This window comes from Trematomus bernacchii, unplaced genomic scaffold (genome assembly GCF_902827165.1).
Source record: "Trematomus bernacchii unplaced genomic scaffold, fTreBer1.1, whole genome shotgun sequence".
NCBI classification, from domain to species: Eukaryota; Metazoa; Chordata; class Actinopteri; order Perciformes; family Nototheniidae; genus Trematomus; species Trematomus bernacchii.
The window spans coordinates 13,630,748-13,654,176 of NW_022987698.1; the positions used below are offsets into that span (position 1 = coordinate 13,630,748).

Genomic DNA, 23,429 nt, shown 5'->3' on the forward strand with positions numbered 1-23,429 from the left:
TGTTGTCTGAACCCATGTGTCCTGCTTTACATGCTGCCTGCTGTATATAAAGTCATAAACCACATCATCACATACATTACCTAGGGAAATATTGGACTACATATCTTGGAGGAAGGCACAAGGAACAAGAGTTTACATATTCTTGAGCTCCGTTTGTTTTGTCCGCAGGTCTTTTTAACTGGTTAATCCAGTTGTGTTTAAATGCTGTTCTAGAGTGAGGTAATTTTCCACCATCTATTAAGTTAATTGCCAAGTAGGTCACAGGGAATTTGCATAGGCGTACGAGTTCCTACCATAAACACAAAAAGAGGAAATAAAAATGTTTTTAAACTTTCTATAAACAATATAAGAAGGTTTCTTTCAAGCGTCAAACAATGCATGCTGGGAGGTCTGCATATAATCTGTTTCTGTTTCTTTGAAATTTGAATTTGTAAGGTAGATAAACAGTGAGCAGTACAGTCATTCAATGCACATTTTCAATTCAAAAGAGGGAGGATCTTGAATTGATTCCCCTAACTTGCTGTTTGTTGTTTTACAGCGAAGTAAAGCATTTCCAACCCTACATCAGAATCTGGTTTATTGCAATACATGGAATGTGCGTTTGTGTATCGGTGCATTAAAAAAACACACAAATAAAAGCAGGTGCAAAAAGCAAGAAACATAAATGTATTCCCGAAGACAATACAAATATGAATAAATACTATAAATATATTCAAATGTATTTTAGATCAATTGAAATTGCAGAGCAGTTTTAAACACGTTTTGCTTCTCTTTGCTTTTCAACCAGATCAACCAGAAAGGGGTCGGATTACAGGATTTTAGGATCCTAAAAGCATCTGCCTCCTGTTGACCTGAGAAATATTTACCTCCGAGACACTCGTGCTGCCTCGACATGTCTGTCAAATCTGGGCGTGTAGTACTGTGGTGAAGGAACAGTCTGACATTTGATTAAACACTCATTGTTCACTGTCAGTCAGATCAGTTTCCAGACCTGGCAACCCGATCGTCAGGACAAGAATTCACAACAAATCACAACACATCCACTTTTTTTTTTATTTCTTGCTGTTAAACAAATTCAGTACATCTTCTAATGTTAGGTTTGTATGTGTTCATGTTTTTTTATCTACTACAATCGATGGTCCAGCCCATGTGCACTCCCCTCAGTTTTGTAATCCATTCAAGGTGGGAGTGGTCGACTCGACATTCCTGCGGATCAGTTGCGACCTTTATATATACAGTCTATGGTTGCAACAAATTCTCATTAAAACCGGAAATCCTTCAAATTAAGAGCCTGTAGTAATTTAAACTTTGTTCCATTATTCAACCTTTATTTAAATCTGCTGGAGTTTTTGAGGGCATTTCTTTCCAATGAATTATAAACAATACAATAAAAATGTCCCCTGTGTAATTTCATAATTTTATACTTTCGTATTTGTATTTAATAATATTTTTCTATTTTATATAAAGTACTTTTTTTGTAATGCACATAACACCAAGGCATATTCAATGCAAGTAATAAACTCACCCTGAATACATTCTTTTGTGATTCTCATCTGAATTGTTGTATACAACACAACCCTACTCACCTGTATACAACAATACAGGTGAGTAGGGTTAGGTCCATATTCTTCCATGTATACATACATGGAAGAATATGGACCTATTTATAGATAGATAGATAGATAGATAGATAGATAGAAAGATATATACTTTATTTATCTCAAATTTGGAAATGATTTTGTTCCAGCAGCAGTGTCAACCATTACACGAGTTAAAAATGTGTAAAAGATACAATACACATATAATTAATTAACATTGGCAGTAAGTAGATATAGTAAGAATACAAATGCAATTAAAATTGACACTAGCAGCAAGTTTATACAAATTCACAATAGAAAATACCTATATCCCCAGAGTATCTAAATAATACACAATATAACGAAATATTAAATAAATTGAGTACTATACAGTATACTATAGGCTAGAGGAATATAGAAATAAACTATTGACACAAATATCATATCTGTAGTTGTTAAATATATATCAGGCTGAGTACAATAGGTAATTGTGAATAGTTAAACATATTTGTAATTTAGTAAATGGAAATGAAAAACAAAAAAAGGAAGAATCTGAGAAGTGAATTATGTGTGACTTTTATTTTCAAAGGGTGATACCGGAAGTTGTGTTGCGGTTTGGTCATTTTATGTGAGCAGCATCTTGAAGCAGGGGAGAGAAGAAACAGCGGAGTGTCTGCAGTTATTGACACAGTATAATAATAATAATAATACTGGTCAACAGCAGCAGCAGCAGCATGAGCAGCGCAGGTAAGAACAGACACAGGCACCACATTACCCGGGTCTCCAAACTGAGCATTACACCTCTGACCAGCTGCTGCAGGCAGGCTTTCCAGCGTCCTGCAAACATTTTTAGAAACACACACCTTCTTTTTTTTACCGCAACTTCTACTGTGTTTTATCGATTTTAAATGTATTTGGTGGATTTAAACCCGGTGTCTTGAGTGTAGAGTTTTCTATAGACCTGTGCTGCTGCGATGTGTCTACACTTGGAAAAAGGTGGATATGCCGTTACATTTATATTAATACATTTTTGCAGAATCTAACCAGCCTTTAAGACTTGCTTCCAATAACATATATGGAATTATTATTTTCCAAAAGGGATTTGTTTAAAAGGGTTTCCACGATGGGTGTGGAGTTTTATCAGAGTCCATTTGGTGGCTCCAGATTAGAGCCTATCCTCCTCTGGATGATGACTGTGCACTATATTACAACTGTATTCAGATAAAAACACTATATTATGGACACATTTAGGCATAACACATTGAAGTTTTTGTTTCTGGCATGTTCGATAAATTGACTAAAACATTTTTTTTTTAAAGTTAGATTGCGTGTCATTATTTATAAAACAATGTGGACAGATATGCAGCAAAGTGGATGTACATCTTTCCCTCCTCTACTTCCTCCTTTTCAACTTCCTGAACTCGTTTCCCATCCCTTCCTCACTTTCACCATATCCTTCTTCTCTTTTTCTTTATGTCCTCCATTCGTGCCCTACCTCTCCCACATACCTTATCCCCTTCCTATACCTCCTCTTTCCCTGCCCACTTACCTGTCCTCCCCCTCCTTCCCTTCTCTACCTGCACCACACCTTCAAAATCTCCTCCTTCCATTTTTTACTTCCTCCTCAGCTTCTCTCCCCCTTTGTTATTTTTTACTTCCTCTTCTATAGCTAGTTTCTGACTTCCTTGTCTCATTGTCTACCTTTACCTCATCCTTTTTCTTAACTGGTTCTTTACTTCCTCTTTTTAAAGTCTTCCTCTCATTTTCTGCCTCCTCCTCCTCCCTTATCTAATGTCTACCTTCTGACTCCACTCCTTCTACAACAAGCCTAACATATTTCCTTCTCTACTTCTTCCTCATGCCACCTATCTTATAGCTTGTCCCTATTCTCCCATTCTCTCCTTCCTCCTCATCATTTCTCCTTCCTCTTTCCCTTTTCAAACACCTGTCCTTATCTAACTCTTCCTCTCCTACCTCTTCACTTGATTCTCTACTCTTTAACATCTCTTTATTTCCCTTCTGAGCTTGTCCTATACCTCCCGTTTTCCTTACATACACATTAGGGCTGCACGATTTGGGGAAATAATCTAATTGCGATTTTTCTGACAGATATTGCGATTTGCGATATTTGTTTTTAAGCGACCCAATGGAATATCTCCGGCTAGGAAGGTCGTATCAACGTGCTCCCGTCTCTAGCACCCCCGCAGCCCGAGCTACGAGTGAAAGAACTCAACTTACATGAAACTTCCGTTGGGTTGCTTTAAAGTTAAGCTTCAGTTTAAGATTCACCCTGTAATAGCCGTGGGAACATGTTTCAAATGGGGGGTGCTGTGGGGATGACACAATATAAAGGGGGGGGGGGTGGAGGGAATCCTACTCTTAACACGTAAGAAAAAATACCTAAATTGTATATGCTGCAAATGTGGTTGTATGTTCTTTTTTCTTTTAACAACAGCGAATGGGTACTTCCTCCGAAGCCAAACTTTAATGATAAAATAGCGACTACAGACACAGGATGATTGGATACACGAACTGTAACTCCCTCCCAAGCACGGGCAAACACAATGCCACAAAAATAATAAACGCATCGACCACTGACATATTGCAAACTGACATATTGCAAACTGACATATTGCAAACTGACATGTTGCAAACTGACATATTGCAAAACTGACATATTGCAAACTGACATATTGCAAACTGACATATTGCAAACTGACATATTGCAAAACAACCACTGACACAGGAAAAACGGCATCAGATCTATCTTAAAACTAAAAATAGCAATAGTAGGCCTCGGCACTGTACATGGCGTTCGTGCATGACAAAAAGGTGTTCTTGCGCTCGGGATTCATACTGAGGAAACTTTTCATCATGTCCTGTATATCCATTTGTTCAACGATGTCTCCGTGCACATGCATGAGTGTAAGGTGTGTAAGTCTTTTCTGGGACATGCTGCTCCTCAGCCAGGTTTTAAGGCGTCTGAGTGTGGAGAAACTTCTCTCCGAAGATGCAACTGATATAGGAAGGCACATGCAGAGTTTCATTAGCTTCTCTGCTTCTCCAAAAAGAGATCTTGTCTGAGGATGAAGTTCTGACAGACCTGATGCAACCTCTTGTACTGTCTTGTGAACAGTCTCTTTAAAGACACCTCCCAACATCTGGAGCTGCAGTTGCAGTCGGCCTAGGTCAAACCCCATGGGTCATTTCAAAGTCTCTGCGTCCAGTACCGCAACCGGCTTTCTGTTTGCTGCGTCAATTGGGATCTTCTCCCTGAATGCCGCTACTCTCATCCCATCCTGGTCAAATCTCCTGCTGAGTTCAGAGTGAATCAGATCCACAGCCTCGTAAAATTCAGTCCTCCATCTGACATCATACGTTGCCTGTTGCAGAGATTCAGCCTCTCTGGTTTGACGATACCGGGCAGGTGTTTTGCTTACCCTGTATTCATTTTCGTCAGGCATCTTTAGGCCGTTCCGGGTAGCACTCTCTTTCACTTCGTTGATCATACCGGCCACACCATCAACTCGCAGGGCACTAACGCGGTCCATCAAAAGGTTAACACACTCAACGGCACCGAGTGCACTTGAGTGACATTGAAGTTGTTGCCGTTCAATAAGCATAGAAGAGGAACTGGGGGCTATGTTGTTATGCTAAGTATGTGATGAACCAGAGTTGCAGTTCGGCGCTACCAGAAATCAATAAACTCCTCTATGCTCACCAGAAGCCTCCTGTGAGTTACTACATAATGGCGACGAGGATAAAAGTACAGCAGATGCCTGGTGGAAATGCACGCAAATGAGCGAGACTGTTGAGTGGCTACGTTAACGGCACAAAACACCGGACAGTGGTGTGAGCTAGAAGATGGCGGCGGCAACGGTAGGAAACACCGCTCCTTTTGATAGTCAATCCCAGACGTGGGAGGAATATTGTGAGGTTCTCCAATATTTCTTTGAAGCTAATGAGATCGAAGATGCAGGTCGGCAGAAAGCTATTTTGCTCAGTTCAGTTGGCAGTCAGACTTACAGCCTTATGAGGAACCTTATCAGCCCGGCGAGGCCAGGAGATAAGACGTTTGATGAGCTTGTTCAGCTGCTGAAAGACCATTTCAACCCCAAACCCAGTGAAATTGTACAGCGCTACAAATTTAACTCAAGAAGTAGGAAGCTGGGAGAAACAGTCATGGAGTACGTTGCTGTGCTAAGGAAATTAGCACAAGATTGTAACTATGGAGACAAGTTAACAGAAATGCTGCGTGACAGGCTGGTCTGTGGGATTGGGGAGGATCGCATACAATGGCGATTGTTGTCAGAGCCAGTTTGACCTTCGACAGGGCACTGAAGCTGGCCCCGGCTATTGAGACAGCCAGCAAGGATGTGAGAGACTTACAGTCATTGGAGTCAGCACCCTCGCACATGAGAGCACCTGAGGCAGTGCACAAGATGACGGCAAGGCAGAGCCCCAGTGAGCAGCAGCACCAGCACCAGCATAAGGCTTGCTACAGGTGTGGCAGTGAGCAGCACATAGCTGGGGACTGTAGGTTTATTAAAGAAACCTGTCACAAGTGTGGGAAGATAGGCCATATTCAGAAAGTGTGTAGGTCAAAAGGCTCAGTTAGTGCTTCACAAGCAAAAGGGGGTGGAGTATATCAGAGATATAAGCATGTGAAAACTCAGGGAGCAAACTATGTCAGCCAGGGGGAGGGTGAAAAAGATGACATAGACACAGATGAGGTCATGTTCACTTTGTACAAAGTGAAGGAAATAGACATACCGGCAGAGGAGCTATTTCTAGAAACACTGACTATTAATGAAACTGAAACACAGTTTGAAGTAGACTCAGGATGTGGGGTAACAGTGGTGAACCACTCAGTGTACAAAACCTTATGGGGGGAGAGGTACCAGCCCTACAACCATGCAGAGTGAGACTCAGAACATACACAGGACATAGGGTAAATGTTTTGGCAGCAGCTATGGTAAAAGTGCAGAACAAAAAGTCAGTAAAAAACCTACCGGTGGTAGTTGTGCCAGGGACGGGCCCTAGTCTAGTTGGCAGGAACTGGATTAAGAAGCTAGGTTTGCAGTGGAGACCTGAAAGCCAGATTCACCATGTCAGGGAAGAGACCTTGGAGGAGGTACTTGGGGAATATGAGGAGGTTTTCAAAGAGGAACTAGGGAAATTTAAAAGGCCCCCAGCTAAACTATATGTGGACAAGGAAGCAACCCCCAGGTTTTTTAAAGCTAGACCGGTCCCGTATGCAATGAGAGGAAGGGTTGAGGCCGAACTGGACCGTCTCCTAGCCCAGGAGATAATTGAACCGGTAAAATATGCAGAGTGGGCAGCGCCTGTGGTACCGGTGTTAAAACCAGATGACTCAGTAAGGTTGTGCGGTGATTATAAACTGACTGTAAATCGAGTATCAAAACTGGAGCAGTATCCAATTCCCAGAATTGAGGATTTGTTTGCCAACCTGTCAGGTGGACAGAAGTTCACAAAGCTAGATCTCAGTCATGCATATCACCAAATCCCTTTGGATGAAGAAGCAAAAACATATGTGACCATAAATACACATAAGGGCTTGTTCACGTACAAAGTGTTACCTTTCGGAGTATCATCTAGCCCAGCTATTTTTCAACGGACCATGGAGGGACTGCTACAGGGCATCCCTAGAGTGGCAATATTCTTGGATGACATCCTGCTGACAGGGAAAGACGACGAAGAGCATCTGCAGACTCTTGTCCTTGTGTTGAAACGGCTACAGGAGCCCGGTCTCAGGCTCAAAAGAACCAAGTGTTCGTTCATGAGTGAGGAAGTGATGTTTCTAGGTCATAAGGTGGATGCCACAGGACTGCACCCCGTGCATGAGAAGGTGGAAGCAATCAAGGATGCACCCACACCTTCAAATGTGACAGAGCTCAAAGCATATCTAGGACTGTTAAACTATTATAACAAGTTCCTGCCCAGTCTGTCAACCATCCTTGCTCCAGTGCACAAACTGCTAAAAAAAGACACAAAGTGGCAGTGGGAAGAGGCACAACAGACAGCGTTTGAAAAGTCAAAAGACATGATGCAGTCAGCTGAAGTGTTGGTGCATTATGACCCAGAGAAGGACATTGTGCTATCATGTGAAGCATCACCATATGGATTAGGTGTTGTGCTCTCACATCGCATGCCAGATGGAACTGAAAGACCCATTGGATTTACATCACGGACATTAAATGCTGCAGAAAAAAACTACTCACAACTTGACAAGGAAGGACTGGCAGTGATTTTTGGAATAAAACGCTTCCACAAGTTCATCTATGGACGGAAGTTTACTATAGTGACGGATCACAAGCCCCTGTTGTCACTTTTCAGTGAGATGCGAGCAGTACCCCAAATGGCATCACCGAGGATCCAACGTTGGGCCGTGACCTTGAGAGCCTATGAATACACCATAGTGTACAAAGAAGGGAAGCACCACAGCAATGCAGACGCACTGAGCCGCCTGCCCCTACCAGAGAAACCTGACCTGGGGAGGCCAGAAGAGAGGGTTCTCATGCTGGAGAGTTCTGACATCACACTGGTGACTGCTGACAAAGTGAAAGTATGGACAGACAAGGATCCAGTACTCTCACGGGTGCGGGAATTGGTAAACAGAGGCTGGTCATCAGAATTAAAAAAGATTGAGTTTGGCCCTTATGCAGTGAGGAAACATGAACTCAGTATCCAACATGGGTGTGTGTTGTGGGGCGCAAGAGTTATTGTGCCAAAGCCAGGCCAAGAAAGTGTTTTGAGACAGCTTCATCAATGCCATCCGGGAGTGTCCAGGATGAAAGCACTGGCTAGGAGCTATGTATGGTGGCCAAAGCTCGACAAGGATGTAGAGGATACTGTCAAGTCCTGTATAACATGTCAAGAGCACCGAAATGTTCCGGCACCAGCTCCGTTACACCCCTGGGATTGGCCTGATAAGCCCTGGAGTCGTATTCATGTGGATTATGCTGGGCCATTCATGGGGAAGATGTTTTTTGTGCTCATCGATGCACACTCAAAATGGATGGATGTGGTTCCAGTCAATTCTGCCACTTCAGCCACTACAATTGAGTTTTTATTAAAATAAAAAAAAGTTAAAAGAAAATCGCAGGCTTTAAAATCGATTAATTGTTCAGCCCTAATACACATGCTGTTTCCTAACCCCTTGTTTCCTCCTATATGACCTCCTTCATACTTTTTTAATCTACTTCTCTACCCCCTCTTTCCCCCCAACTTTTTTTTACAAGCATAAGTTTCACTTCACTTTTTTATTTCAATTCCAACCTTGGTGATGAATAATATATGTTTCACTGTTTTCCACGTTCATAAAGCCCGCATAAAAAAACACCATCACTCACATGCATTTCCAAGCATTTGGTCTACCTATGTTGTAAATGTATTATCTTTTCAATTTACACACGGCAGCTATTGCACGTCTGTCCGTCCTGGGAGAGGGATCCCTCCTCTGTTGCTCTCCCTGAGGTTTCTCCCATTTTCCCCTTTAAACTGTGGGGTTTTTCTTTGGAAGTTTTTCCTTGTCCGATGTGAGGGTCCAAGGACAGAGGGTGTCTTATTGTCATACTGATATTCTGCACAAACTGTGAAGTCCACTGAGACAAATGTAACATTTGTGATATTGGGCTATATAAATAAACATTGATTGATTGATTGACCATCAGAGCACTGTGCAAAGTGCTCTTACAATACTCTGCTGTACAGTAAACTGTAGTTTCCCCACAGCAGACACACATTAATAACAGCTGCTGGCGCATCATTAATGGATATTGTTTTTTTTTTTTAACATTTATATTTGATTAGACATTTTCAAAGACAAAAACATACAGACAAGGACATGGCTCACACACATCACAAAGGACAATAACATGAAGGGTGGGGGGTAGGGGGATTACAGTGTCAGTTACATTTTATGTATGCATACTGTATTGCGTTGTATTTATACATGATTTGCTTCATAATATAGATATACCTCATTGTTTCCTTATTATTATTATTATTATTATTATTATTATAAAACAATTTTTTTTATAATAGATAAATAAATAAATAGATAAATAGTCAAATAAATAAATATATATATGCACCTATTCATCCATTCAGCTTATTTCTCTTTATTTCTCTTTATTTATTAATATTATTATAATTATTATATTTATTATTGGCAGCCGAGATGGTTTGAGTCCAGGAAAGCCCTTATCTTATCCCAAAGCCTGTTGTCTGGCTTAACCAAATATAACAGGGAGAAAGCAGCTTCTTCCATACTTAAGATGTTTAGGAAGTCCTCCAGCCATCTATTTCATTAATGAATGTATGTATTGTAATTGCAGTCGCATTCTCAAAGCACTGCAGTCTCTTTTCCTAAGTCCTTTTGAATTCTCCTATCCACTATTCCTTAACCCTGTGACGTTTCACACAGAGGTCAAGGAATAGTGGATAGGAAAAGACGCTAGGAGCTGATCTTTTGACAATTCGACTACAACCATAGTCTTGTCACACCTCTTTCTTTCCTTCTTCCTGTTTCTTTCACCTTCATTACCATCTCCTTACCTCCTCATCTCCTTTCCTTCTCTATGTCGTTCTTTCCTTTCATACCTCTTTCTCTCCTTCATTTCAACCTCCTTATCTTTCTCACACCCTTTTCTCCCTTTCTGGCCAGGCTAGTTGTTTCCCCCTGTCTGTATACTGTTATACAGACACAGAAGAGAGCAATCTTCTCCTCTAACTCGTGCACAAACAAATGTGTGTAATTTTCCAAACTGTCCAAAACTATTCCTTCCCCTGCTCACTCATGCTGCATCCACTCGGGTGTTTCCACTTTTTGATTTCCTGTTGTTTATTCCAGCGTATCCCCCCCCCTCTGCACCCCCGGCCAACATGTTTGGCACCGTGCCCGGCTATGAAGGCATGGCAGCAGGAGGAGGTAAGGGGAGTCCAATCCACACCTTTTCTCATTAATTTCATTGTGTTGCAACTACTTACAGTGTGTTGTTGTTTGTGCAGGAGGTTACCTGCCCCCTCCTATGCCCCTGCAGCCTGTGGCCCCGCCCCAGCCCAGCCCCGAGCCTGAGGACTGGAGGTAAGACCGACACCACCAGCCAATCATATAATGCTCGTATCACTGAGCATTTGGTAGATAAAATAGTTAAAACCATGATTTACAGAATTCACAGTGCTGCTTTGGACAATAAGCTTTTTTATTTCAATTGAAATGTCATCACTCTTTTTACCATGGTGCAAACAAATGTATCTTGATTACTTAACCGTCCTTTTGGTTGAAATGAAAATGTAATATTATAGTTGTATTTATTATAGCAACGATAAATGTGTGTGTCTATATTGATCAATGCTTTGATATGTCTTTTTAATTGTCAGGGTGATAGAGACTAAGAAGGTTTCTCATTTCTCTAATTCCCCTCCTCGACTCCTATCCTCGACTCCTATCCTCGTGTCTTAGTCCCGCCCACAGGAGATGCGAGCGGAGGAGCCGAGGAGGGGAACCGAGGAGAGAGGAGGGGAAGCAGCAGGCGGTTAGAGAAATGAGAAATCCTCTCCTCTGAGCAGTCATTTTAAAGAGACGTCCATTAATGATGACAGGAGGCACAGCCCTCTGTCTGATGGACAGAACTGTGTTCATGATGACTTATATATTTACTTTTAATTAATTCACAGTGCGGTATAATGAGACAATAACAGGCTACAGATGTGGACATTTATACACACACACACATATATATTTATATAAATATATAACATTTCAGAATCAAATAAGTATGAGAGCACTCTCATAATAACGTAACTATCAGAGAATAGATATATCCCCCCCCCCCCCTCCCCTCTCTGGTCGCTACAATGAGGAAATTTAATTACGGGCCAAAAGTTTTATTTACAAGTATTAAAAGTAAGCATAGGACACCAAACCAACTGAGACCTGTCTGTCTGCCACACACACACACACACACACACACACACACACACACACACACACACACACACACACACACACACACACACACACACACACACACACACACACTGTACAACACGCACCTACTGCTGCTAAAGCATATAATATCAGGCTACAGCCATTGTGTATTTTATTATGTGAAGCACTAAATGGTTTTAGACAAATATCGACTCTTTGTTTGTAGATATCTACTAAACTAAAGCAAATAAAGAGAGTAGGCCTGTTATACTGAGTGATATATATTATACACACTGCTCTGCTTTCTGCACGGACCTCACAGCTGTTCTCACTGTAAACATCGCGTCGCGATGAAAGCAGTTAATAAAATAATATCCAGGGGATGCATGCAGAGCTGTCATTGGCTGAGATAAGTCCGGCCGTGCGTCACGACTCTTTGAAACATCTCTGTTGCCGGAAATGCATCCACGAAGGACCCATCAGTGTATCCTCGATTATAGCTCCTCCAGAGAGCCTCCTCAACGGCGATGCTCGATCCTCGGTCCTCGATGTGCATTTAGAGAAATGAGATGTCCTTCAACATGGCGTGCTGAAATCCATTTCCGGGTCACTACCGGAGGACCGAGGAGTCGAGGAGGGGAAATTAGAGGAATTAGAAACCTTCTAAGGCTGCACAATTAGTCACATTTTTTCACTTGAACTCAATATTGAAGTTGCAGGAAGCACAATATTTGTTAATGGATAAATATGTGGTAAAATAGATTCTTTTGAATTATGTATTGTGGAGAAATATTTTGGCATATAAATCGTATTCTACAGATTTAACAAACCACATTAACTTACTTCCTAAAAAAACTCACACAATGTTAATAGTAATATATTTTTCAATAAGAGATTAAATGAGAATAATAATGCAAAAATTATCAATCCAGCTAATTGAAACTAGCTACATCCTCCATAAATAATCTCTTCTCTTTTTGAGACTAATATATATTTGTATCCATGGTCCTTGTTTAATAAAGACACAATAATAATGATGTGATTCTGTGTGTGTGTGTAGCATCCCATCTCTGTCTGAGGATGATGCCCGTGATGCGTTCAAGGACTATGTGTCGTCTCACTGCTGCTACAATAAAGGTCCTGCCAGTGATGGAGTCATCACCAAAATGGAGCCGTACGACACGTACAGGGTGAAGTGATGTTCAAACTGTTTATGTTGCTGTTGACTGCTGCTATTGGTGGTGTGTTTCTTGCTTTAAAGTGGACCTATCATGCTATATTTAAATTATATATTGTAGGGCCATTCAGGTATATTTATACGTTTCTGTTTTCAAAATACCAAACAGATCATGCATTTTAGCCATGCCTCATTTCGCTCTATGTGCTGTTTGCTGTCTACGGGTCTGATTCTGCTGACCACGCCCCCCTGCAGGAGAGGGGAGACGTGCTCTGATCAGCTGCTGGGCTGTCAGAAGAGGGGGAGAAAAAGAGATCTCCGTCCTCCGTGTTTTATTATATAGAGTCATTATTCATTTGTTTTAAAGCTCAATAAATAACAAAGAAGACCTTTGACCGGCACTTTTCTAATTTTGTCCGGCGAAAGAAACTGAAACTAAAACTCTGCCGCACGGTCCCCTCGTTCCTTGGAAGAGGCGGCGAGGTGGGTGTTTGTCATCTGCTGGTGGACTAACCGGAGAGAATTACAGTGCTTGCCTCAACGGGGAGGGATTGCATTGAATTAAAGCAGCGGGAGCAAACGCTTGCCTCGGGGAGGGAAAAAAAAAGCCACAGCGGAGAATAAACAGAAGGGTAACCATGGTAACTATGGGCGGGAAGTCTTCTTCGCTGCTTTTGTGGCAGACTACAGCGCCACTTACAGGCCTGGCATATGTACTACAGCGTCTCCAGCGCTTTCGAGCGGCAATGGCCGGCCGTGGCCAAACCCCACATTCCCCTGATAGGTAGAGAATTGGCCCAATAGCAGTAGCGCCACTTCTGTGACGACATAGAAGTGTTCAAATCTGGATCAGTTTTTATCAGATCCGTTGCAGCCCCTTTTTTAGAGATTTGGGTATGGAGGAAAATAAAGAGGGTTGTGTTTTCTGACACTTGGTGAGTTCCCTGGAACACCGGGGACACATATTCATGTATAAAAGACGTACAAAAGTGCATTTTGCATGATGGGTCCCCTTTAAGCTAAGGAAGGCGGGGTTTTATTTGCAACATTGGGCAAACTCCTCATAAAAATATTTCAGCAAATTGCAATTGTAGTGGTCTGAGAGAAAAAAGGAGTTTGACACCTCCTCTGGTTGTCAAGCTTTAGAAATCTAGCCCATAATTGCAGACTTTTCCCAAACAGAGACCATTTCAAATACCAATTGGCTGTAATACAAATGCACATGCTTACTGTATAAGGAAAGCATATATATGCCTGATTTGAGGGGGTTTTAGGACAGAGAGGGTGAAGATGCAGGAGGATCTTCAAAAGCGGGAGTGTTCTTTTTTCCAATTCCCAGAAAATAGCCTGCGCTTTGGTTCTGTCCGGAGTCTGACATCTCTTCACAGCAGTCTGTCAGCAATTTAATGATGTCACTCTGGAGACTCTCACATGACTGTGAACCTTAACGCTGTTAATCCTCTAACCAAAGAGGATTAATATGCTGCTAATCTGCTTCTTTTACGATGGAGACATTGTGTTCGACTAAAGGTTTAAAAAGTCTCACAGTGGCCCCCACTATAATACCCCCACCCACCCCTCCTTATTCACCCTGCATTCGTTATTAGCAGTTCCCGGTTGGTATTAACCCTTGAATGGTTTGAAAAATATTGATTACTTTGATAATAAATAAAACGTAAAATGTAATAAATCTTATGCAAGTTCAGAAGAGTGTTTTTATTTTTTATTTAATCAAATATATGGATGTTTATATGCAGATACTGTTATAAGTGTAAGTCACCCTGAATGGAAAAAAAGTAAGATCATAACCAAGTAATCTGTAATACATTTCAGTTTTGTTAAATCGATTGATAACATTGAAACCATTGCTATGATTGTTAGTATTTTGATGAGTGGTATTTTTTTTTTTTTTGTTGCAACAATGACATCTCTGCTAAGTAAAATGTTATTGAGGTTGCACATTCAGCGTTTGTTAAAGTGTGTTTTCTGCTCTGTAGTATCGACTGGAGACGTATACTGAGTCCAGGTCAACTGAGTGGGCCACCAAACCTCATGAAGGTAAACACACACTCACGTTTGTGCAACCTGAACATAACTCTGAGCACAAAAGGTCCACTAGTTGCTTTCCTATTTTGTTTAATTCATGTACGTTTTATTGTGTGTAAATCAGTGGGTTTCATCTGTTTTAAAGAGAAAGGCAGTTTGATTTTCTGGGATTTTCTTTCATCTTAGAAAGCAGGAAGAAAGGGTTTGGTTAATGGACAATTTGTGGTGACTTTATTGGTTGGTCACACACACTAACACACACTTCGTAGTGCATCATGAGGTCACCACTTAAGATGAGCTGTTGTTCAGGATGTTGAACCACCAATTTAATTGGGTTATAAACCTTAAAACCAGGTCTGAACCTTCAAACAACTCTTTGAAGAAGTGAGTTCAAGTGGCAATAAGCTAACATTCCCATCCCCTCTATCGGCATTAATGTGGCTGCCTTTATCACAAAGACAAAGGGATCACTTCCTGTTTTACCAATGGTGAAACATTTATTTAGACTCTTAGGGAAAAAGCAAGACATATAGATATTTATGCTGCAAGTGCCAGCTACTGTCGTTGGAAAATAATTGGCAACAATACACAGCACACACAGCATTATCTTTTCCTGGACTTTGTGTCGTAAATCAGAATACTGACTGAATCTCAATGCTAACTTTAAGTACCATCACTCTGCCAGCAGCTGTTTTTTGATTGACAGGTTAGTATAACGTCTCTCTTGTGTGACCCACAGGTGAGCCGGCTGACTTCTACACTCAGACCGCCCCCCGACCCTGGGAGGTCCCGGTCACCGCCCCGAATCTCTTCACCAATCACATGGAGGAGATCCGCGTGCCCTACACCTCCTCCGTCAAGGTGATTGGTTAACACAAGCTGTCCTTCAAAGATAGCCATATTGCTACGTTTACCTACAAACTGCTGACCTGTGCAATACTTCATTGAGTACACACTGCCATGTCGGGTATTGTGAACATTTGTGTGTGAAAAATCCACCGTATATAGTTGTCTCAATTCCATGCGGCACCTGTGCCTTCTCAGGAAGTGACGATCAGCGCTGTTGGCTCGTTTTTTCGCCTCAAAAAAAAAAAGCCCTCATTAGGCGGGATTCTCAGCTGAGCACTGAAGGGATGTTGCTAAAACTAATGTGACAACATGATGTCAAAATGCAAACCGCAGACGAAAAGGAGAACAGTGGAATCACAGACAGACAGATGAAGCATAGAGAAGATCAAATAAAAAGCATGCAAAACCGAAAAATAAAATAAAATAAATCTAAAATGAATGACAGTGTAAAGTCCAGTGTTTGCCCATAGCAGCGGTCCGGGGCCCAACTGCGGCCTGTTGTCTATTTTTAATTGGCCCTCAGCAAATTCAAAAAGTATGCTTTTCTTATATTGTACTTCTCAAATATATATCCAAACATATATTACACAGTAGTATTCACTTGTTAATAAGCCCAGTTAATACATTCAGTCAAAGTTGAAATTTGTTTCTAGCAAATCTTAGTTGATACAAAAAGCCCAATAACTTATTTGCATTACAAGCTTGAAATATACTCTTCCTATTTCCCCTTATTATAATCAATTTGACGTTCCTGTTTTAAGGAATAAGCAGCCAACACTTCCTTGTAACAAAATAAATGAAACCCTATGGAGAGCTGTGATGTAGGCTGTTTGTTTTTTCAAAGCATATTCAAGTATCAAACATAATGTACCTACACTTGATTGATTTAGCTAACTTATAACTTAACTTATGAGGCAATATACCCCAGCTCTAGCTAGCTAGTGGCCCAGCTCTTTGCATGTTTTTCTGTCTGTGGCCCTCAGTGAAAAAACTTTGGACACCCCTGGCCTATAGTATATATCAGCAGTACATAGTACGCAATGGACATACTATTGGTTTTGAGTACTTAAAATATTCTTAAGCGTACTAACTAGCATGTTGGTATGGAATTTGGTTTGCAGGCCAACTGTTGACCTCAACTTAGTTGTTATGTATTTTAGCTGATACCTGACAGCCAATCAGAGAGCTGGATTCTGATGTGGAGAATTTTGCAGCTTCTCTGTGTCAGTGGGACTCCAACAGTAAAGTTATTTTTAACTGTGTGTGTGTATATGTTTGCGTGTGTGTTTTTCTTAGGACTGCAACAGCTGCCATTCCACAGGGACGATGCCGTGTGATGAGTGTCATGGAGATGGATCTGTAAGAAGTCTTCCAACCAGTCAATCATTATCCCATCAGTTATAATAAGCTACAAAGTGATTGAACTGACCTAATGTGGATTAACTGTTAATGTTAATATTTGTGTGTGTGTGCAGAAAGTCTGCTGGGTGTGTAACGGCTCTGGGAAGAGAGGCGAGGAGAGCTGCACTCAATGTGACGCTTCAGGCAAAGAAAGGTCCTGAGGGGGGGTCGGGAAGTCCAGCTGCTTGTGACACTTAAATTAAAAATCCATGTTCCCCTCTTAGATTTTTAGAGACTAAAATAGGTAAAACTATCCAGGGTTTTCAAAATAACAGACGCAAATAAACAGCTACCTTATAAATAATACAACAGCAGAGCAGCCAGCTGGAGAATCTGTTGACCCTGCAGACAAATCGTGTTTTAGTCCGTGAAACCCCTGAGTCAAATGTTTAATTTGTGATATTGGCTGATATAAATACAATTTTTAATCAATGTTTTAATGAAAATTGCAACCATAATAATGATCTCCTATGATACCTGGAAGAGGCAAATCTCAAACACACAGTGTAAAGACAGAAAATCGCCATTTCACTATAACTTTATTTGGACAGAAATGTAAAGCTCCTTCAATTGTAATTTGTTATCCAATAAACAAAAGTTAAATCAATGACTTGAAGATAATCAATCTAAAAATGAATTGATTTGAAAAATCTTCGCAAAGTTAGTGAACTAGGACACGAAACACAGCGGTATGGCCCCTTTAAATGACACTATACAGTCAGTACACTTTGATAAGATTGAAAAGAAGATTGTGAAACTTGTCTCATATCTGACTGTGTGTTTATGTCCGTGTGTAGGTGTGATAAGTGTGATTCTAGAGGAACGAAGGAGTGTGAAACCTGTAAAGGAAAACGACAACTGCTGACCTACATCCAGCTCAAAGTGGAGTGGTGAGTACTGATACAACTTTGATATGGGTCCTTGAACAGATTCCTAGAGTCTTGGAAGAACAGTCCTTAAAGAGCTTTGCTGCTGCCTTAAAGAGTTTCAAGGGGTCCTTGATGATGTTTCATGGTTTCTAGGAGTGACGGTGAAAGTTCAAATGGTCATTGAGGAAGATGTGAAGGGTTTTGGCGGTCCTTGAGGAGGTTCCCTGAGATTGAAGATGTTCTGGTGGTCTTTGATGTAGTTCTGTGGGGTCTTATAAAGATCCAGAGGGTTGTTGTTGGTGCCAGAGGTCCTTCATGATGTTTCATAGTCCTTTAGGAAGTTTTTGATAGTTTGAAAGAGTGTGTAGCAGTTATTTAGGAGATTGTCTATAAGTGTTGATGTTTTATCGGATATAGTAGTTAGGGTTAGTTAGTGGTTGGATGTTCAGGAGGTCTTTGAGGAAGGCGGAGGAGGAGGTTAAGAAGACAAACTATTTAGCGTCAATAAACTGCCTCTTTAGATACTGTCTGAGCTAAATCTTTTATTTAACTTCTGTCATGATATAATAAGGAGGATGCATTGATTTTCATAGTTTGGGATATGTTAGCAATTCGCAAAACAATTTGAAATCATCGAGTTTAAAACGAGTACAGGAGCATGTATTTGCCCTATTAGGTAAACATGAGAAAATGCCTCACTATGATGGAAAATATTTAAATGTACTTTTTGGAGCCATGGCTCAAGTTTAAACCCTGATGTTAAAGAATGCGTGATTTTTGCCGTTTCAGACACATTGTCAAGAGTCGGAGTGTCTGAGATTTGGCTTAACAGTCTATTATAAACATATTACAGCAGCCGAGATTAAACTTCTAAATGTATGCCATATGGATGAACACAAATGAAAAAGCCTTACTTTTTACTAGTAAGACACATGGGTTAAGAGGGTCTAATTGGTCCTGAGGAGGTTCCCTGTTTCCTTAAAGATGTTTCAATGGCTAATGAATATGAATCTGACCCAGTGTGTGTGAAAAGCAGCACAGACAGATTGTTTAATGCCATACATTCTGACCCAAGGTAGCTTCACTGTAGTTTGAAATTCAAAGAATTTGTAGGCAGTTGTGTGCGGCATGTGAATTTAAATTAATACATACTGTACTCTGTATCCGGTTCAAATAACTGATAACATCGTGTGTGTGTGTGTGTGTGTGTGTGTGTGTGTGTGTGTGTGTGTGTGTGTGTGTGTGTGTGTGTGTGTGTGGGTGTGGTGTGTGTGTGTGTGTGTGTGTGTGTGTTGTGGTGTGATGTGTGTGTGTTGTGTGTGTGTGTGTGTGTGTGTGTGTGTGTGTGTGGTGTGTGTGTGTGTGTTGTGTGTGTGTGTGTGTGTGTGTGTGTGTGTGTGTGTGTGTGTGTGTGTGTGTGTGTGTGTGTGCTGTGTGTGTGTGTGTGTGTGTAGTGTGTGTTGTGTGTGTGTGTGATGTGTGTGTGTGTGTGTGTGTGTGTGTGTGTGTGTGTGTGTGTGTGTGTGTGTGTGTAAACATGTTTGTTTATGTGTGTGTGTGTGTAAACATGTTTGTTTATGTGTGTGTGTGTGTGTAAACATGTTTGTTTATGTGTGTGTGTAAACATGTTTGTTTATGTGTGTGTGTGTGTAAACATGTTTGTTTATGTGTGTGTGTGTGGAAACATGTTTGTTTATGTGTGTGGAAACATGTTTGTTTATATATGTGTATCTGTGTTCAGGACTAACAATGTGGAGGACCACGTGGTGCGGCAGGACTCTGGTCTGGAGGCCGATGATCTTCGTTCAGTGACCGGGAAGGAGCTGTTTAAGAACAACCAGTACCTGGTACGCAACTCACACACATTACAGCATATTTCATAATATCCTGCAGGAAACTCTGACTCCATATCTGACTTCCTTCATTATGTTGTTCAGTATATAAGTATAAAGACATGGTACGGTGTTACTGTATGTCTTTCCTCTGTCAGTTTACTGTGTTTTTGCACAATACATCTTATACTACATTATGCTCACACATTAACATCTACATTTCTGATGTTACTGACGTATGCACTATATATTCGATGTTATTTCTTTACTTTATTACATCAAATACTTTAAATACTTTAATTTACCAGCATCTTTTTTGTCGTTTCCCTTTTTTGTCACGACCTAGGAGCAGCGTTGTGAAACATGTACATCATAAACAAACGTGCAGTTATCTCTCTTCAGACAGGTGTAGCAGAGCTAAAAGGAAATGTTTCCTTTAGATTGTGCTACAGGAATGTTCATGTGTCAATGAAAGAATGTTGCAATTGTTAGCTGTGTGTTTTATTGTCAGTGTGTAAACCTCTCTCTCTGGCTCCTCTCAGCTCTACCCGCTGCTCGGCTTCCCCAACCCGGCCATCTCTGAGGCCTCTGAGAAAATGGTCCGAGAACACCAAAGCAAGTACGCTCAGAACGCCAGGATCCTGCAGCAGGTAAGTCATCAGACTGCTGACTGACACATTCAGGAAAAAAGAGGAAAATATATAATAATGGAAGAGAAAAAAATATAATCTCTCTTCTTTAGAGTCAGGTGAAAATATGGATATCAGTGTCATCATGTGTGTCCAGAGCAGAGATGGGCATTGCCATTTAAATCAAGGATTGTCATTATTTTCTACTGTCATCTTTTAACCAACATCATTACCAGATTATAACTACTAAATGTTCATTCTTTTTTTAAGGTTTTAACCTTTAAAATGTCCATTTGTTTAAATAATGTCACTCTTTGACTAAAAGGAAACACAACAATGTATTAAAGCTATAGTTACCTGCTAGAGTGTATGCATTGTCATTGGTGTATTACATATATACTTTTTTAAATATATATTCATATCTGTAAGGTCGATGCAAGTTTATTTATACAAGGCAATTCAAAGTGCTTTACAAAAATAATGTACAAGCATGAAGACATATTGTAAAAGGAACAAATTATAAAATTATAATTTAAATGCATTTTAAAACTTTCATTTAGAACCCAAAACAAGATACAATAGAATAAGAAAGATATAAGTTAGAGTGTAATTAGAGATATGAAAAACTTTTTGTTCACCTATTATGCAAAATCCACTTTTTCATTTATTTTATACATAAACATGTTTCCCCTCTGTGTTAAGAGATTCAGGAAAAAAATGTTTCTCTTTTTGTCCTGATCCATTTATATAAAAACCTGTCTGAAAATGAGCTGGTCAGGTTTTGGCCACTTTATGATGTCATCTCTACAAGTTCTACATTTTAATTCTCAGTTTAGAGAATTTGAAGTTTTATTAAGGCTATCATATTCAGACTTTTGCTTTAACATCTCTGTCTCTGCCTGTCTCTCTCCGTCTCAGAGGCAGACAGTGGAGCTGATCCCCATCACTAAGGTGAAGTACAAGTGGAAAAGTGACTCTCACAAGTACTACGTCTACGGCAACGAGCGTACGGTGGACTGCGACAAATACCCTGCAACCTGCTGCTGTGTCATCCAGTAGACACACACACACACACACACACACACACACACACACACACACACACACACACACACACACACACACACACGTTCAAGATGTTTCTGGTGGTTCCCACTCTTGCATATAAACCTGTATTTTGTGTATGCTTAAACACGCAGAAATGTTTTCCTGTTATAAAGAATTAATTTAAAATATTATCTAAAATTAATTCAATAGTTAAACTTCAGTATGTAACGTTTTACACAAAAAGGAAGGGATAATTAACCTTATCGGTATGGCATTGAGTATTTCAATTTGTGTTCTAATTAATGTTAAAAAGTACTCAACACTAACTTAATACTCCTGCAGGGACTCCATTTATTAGTTTTTTTGTGTTTCCATAACTATTCTGACTCTACCTCCTGCTCAGAGTTAGTGATGCTCCACCAGGTGTTCTAATAAGAAAACAAACATAATTTAATCATTTATATTGAGATTTTATTTATAGAGATTTTAAAACGATAACTAAATTGTCGATAACAAATAAAAAAATTGTTCTACATTTAAACCACACTTTGGTATCCCTTTTTTGTCCCTGTATGGATACCTGTGTGGACCAACACGACCACCAACCAAAGGCTTTTTGTTAAAATATTTAACGTCTACTTCAAACACATGCCAGTATGTACCATGTAGTGTCCTCAGTATTGCATTGAAAGCGCATATGTCCAAATCATTGCTGTTTCAAGAACAATCAACAGTTTTGACCGGAAAAAAGACTGCATCATATTTACATGTGTGGGATCTGTGTGGTAATCGGGAACAGTTTATTTGAACAACAACAGAAACCGGCTCACCTGGTCTCTACTTCTCTTTTTCTACCTGTGGGTTAATGTTTCATGAAAGTAAAAAGGTGTTAATGGCCAAATGTATCTGCATGTGCTCATGAATATTTGATGCTTTGTGATATACTTGTAGCTTATTTTGAGAGCAAGCATGGTGTTATGTTTACAGCTGACTGTCTGTCTTGTCTTCAGCTGACATTCACTACAGGATGAAATGTACAAGTTGTCCCTTTTAAACTGCCTTCCTGTCTTACACCAGACCTCCTTTAGAGGGTGCTATAATGATGTATCTGTGACAAATAGGAGAATGCCACTTCATGTTTACAGCTGCAACCAAGCTTATGCAAAAAACTGCAATTCTTTACATGACCCCCACGCTAAGATGCTTAACTTTACAGCAGTAGTAAAAAATGTTAACAGCCTGGAACAAAAAAAGTGTTGGTCTCTATACAGTAGCTAATTTCCCCCTTCATGATAACTGTTCTTGGGGTATATTTGTATATCATCATCTATTTAAATTATATTAAGGCGTTTCAGGGACTACGTCCATTATTATGCAGTCTATGGTTTTAATCTTAATCTATCGTTGAAATATATGTTAATTTACTAAATATAATCAATTCCTTCCGTCTTGCATTTTATAATATCAATGTTGCTTATTGTTTATCTTTAAGGGTTTAAGTTATACTCCTTCTTTTCAATAGAAAAACACTTCAGCAGTCGACTGTTTATTTCATGAAGACAGCCTTAATGTGACTTTGCCATTCATTGTCTAAACTCAAATGCTGGTGTGATGTGACAAACTTTTTATTGTGTGTAATGTTAATGCCTTAAACATTACTGTGACTAGCACACACCTCTGCTTCTAACCTGATGGACCTGATATACCTGATATAGCTATAACTCTTGTTAGTACTCAATAATACTCTGTTGTTACAGTAGATTATTAATTGTCGGTGACTGTTAAAGCTGAAAAAAAACTCTAAGAATCACCTGCTTCTCTTGCATCTTTTTACATATGCGAAACAGCATGGAGCCCCAAAAGTTGTTCAAGTAAAAGTACTTATCTGAGAAATAAAAATTATAACAAATAACTTAAATCTCGATATTAGAATAGTAATTTTTTACATGAAAGTGCTCTGCAGTGTTATTACTGTAAGTTGTCATGTGCAGAAATGTTTAACATTGATCGAAGAATGTGGAAAGGTTCACAGTATGAAAAGAATAGA

General features: G+C 40.1%; 1 protein-coding gene across 2 annotated transcripts; it reads left to right on the forward strand.

Moving 5' to 3' along the window:
* The first annotated feature begins 2,190 nt into the window (after positions 1-2,190).
* LOC117489695 (protein SSUH2 homolog) lies at positions 2,191-23,192 on the forward strand. 2 transcript variants are annotated; one of them, XM_034139183.1, is made up of 13 exons: positions 2,191-2,324; positions 10,453-10,530; positions 10,611-10,686; positions 12,593-12,722; positions 14,707-14,767; positions 15,495-15,616; positions 16,901-16,963; positions 17,080-17,159; positions 17,803-17,895; positions 19,616-19,721; positions 20,249-20,356; positions 21,254-21,430; positions 21,465-23,192. In XM_034139183.1, the coding sequence occupies exons 1-12, from the start codon at positions 2,312-2,314 to the stop codon at positions 21,392-21,394; spliced, it is 1,071 nt and encodes a 356-aa protein (XP_033995074.1). In that variant the 5' UTR covers positions 2,191-2,311; the 3' UTR covers positions 21,395-21,430; positions 21,465-23,192. The 2 variants fall into 2 exon arrangements, with proteins under 2 accessions (XP_033995074.1, XP_033995073.1); XM_034139182.1 differs by having other exon boundaries at positions 21,254-23,192.
* The last annotated feature ends 237 nt before the right edge of the window (positions 23,193-23,429 follow it).

Coding starts and splice junctions, on each gene's coding strand:
- LOC117489695 (XM_034139182.1), top strand. Junction 12,723..14,706: donor AGCCGTACGACACGTACAGG/GTGAAGTGATGT, acceptor TCTGCTCTGTAG/TATCGACTGGAGACGTATAC. Junction 19,722..20,248: donor TTAAGAACAACCAGTACCTG/GTACGCAACTCA, acceptor GGCTCCTCTCAG/CTCTACCCGCTGCTCGGCTT.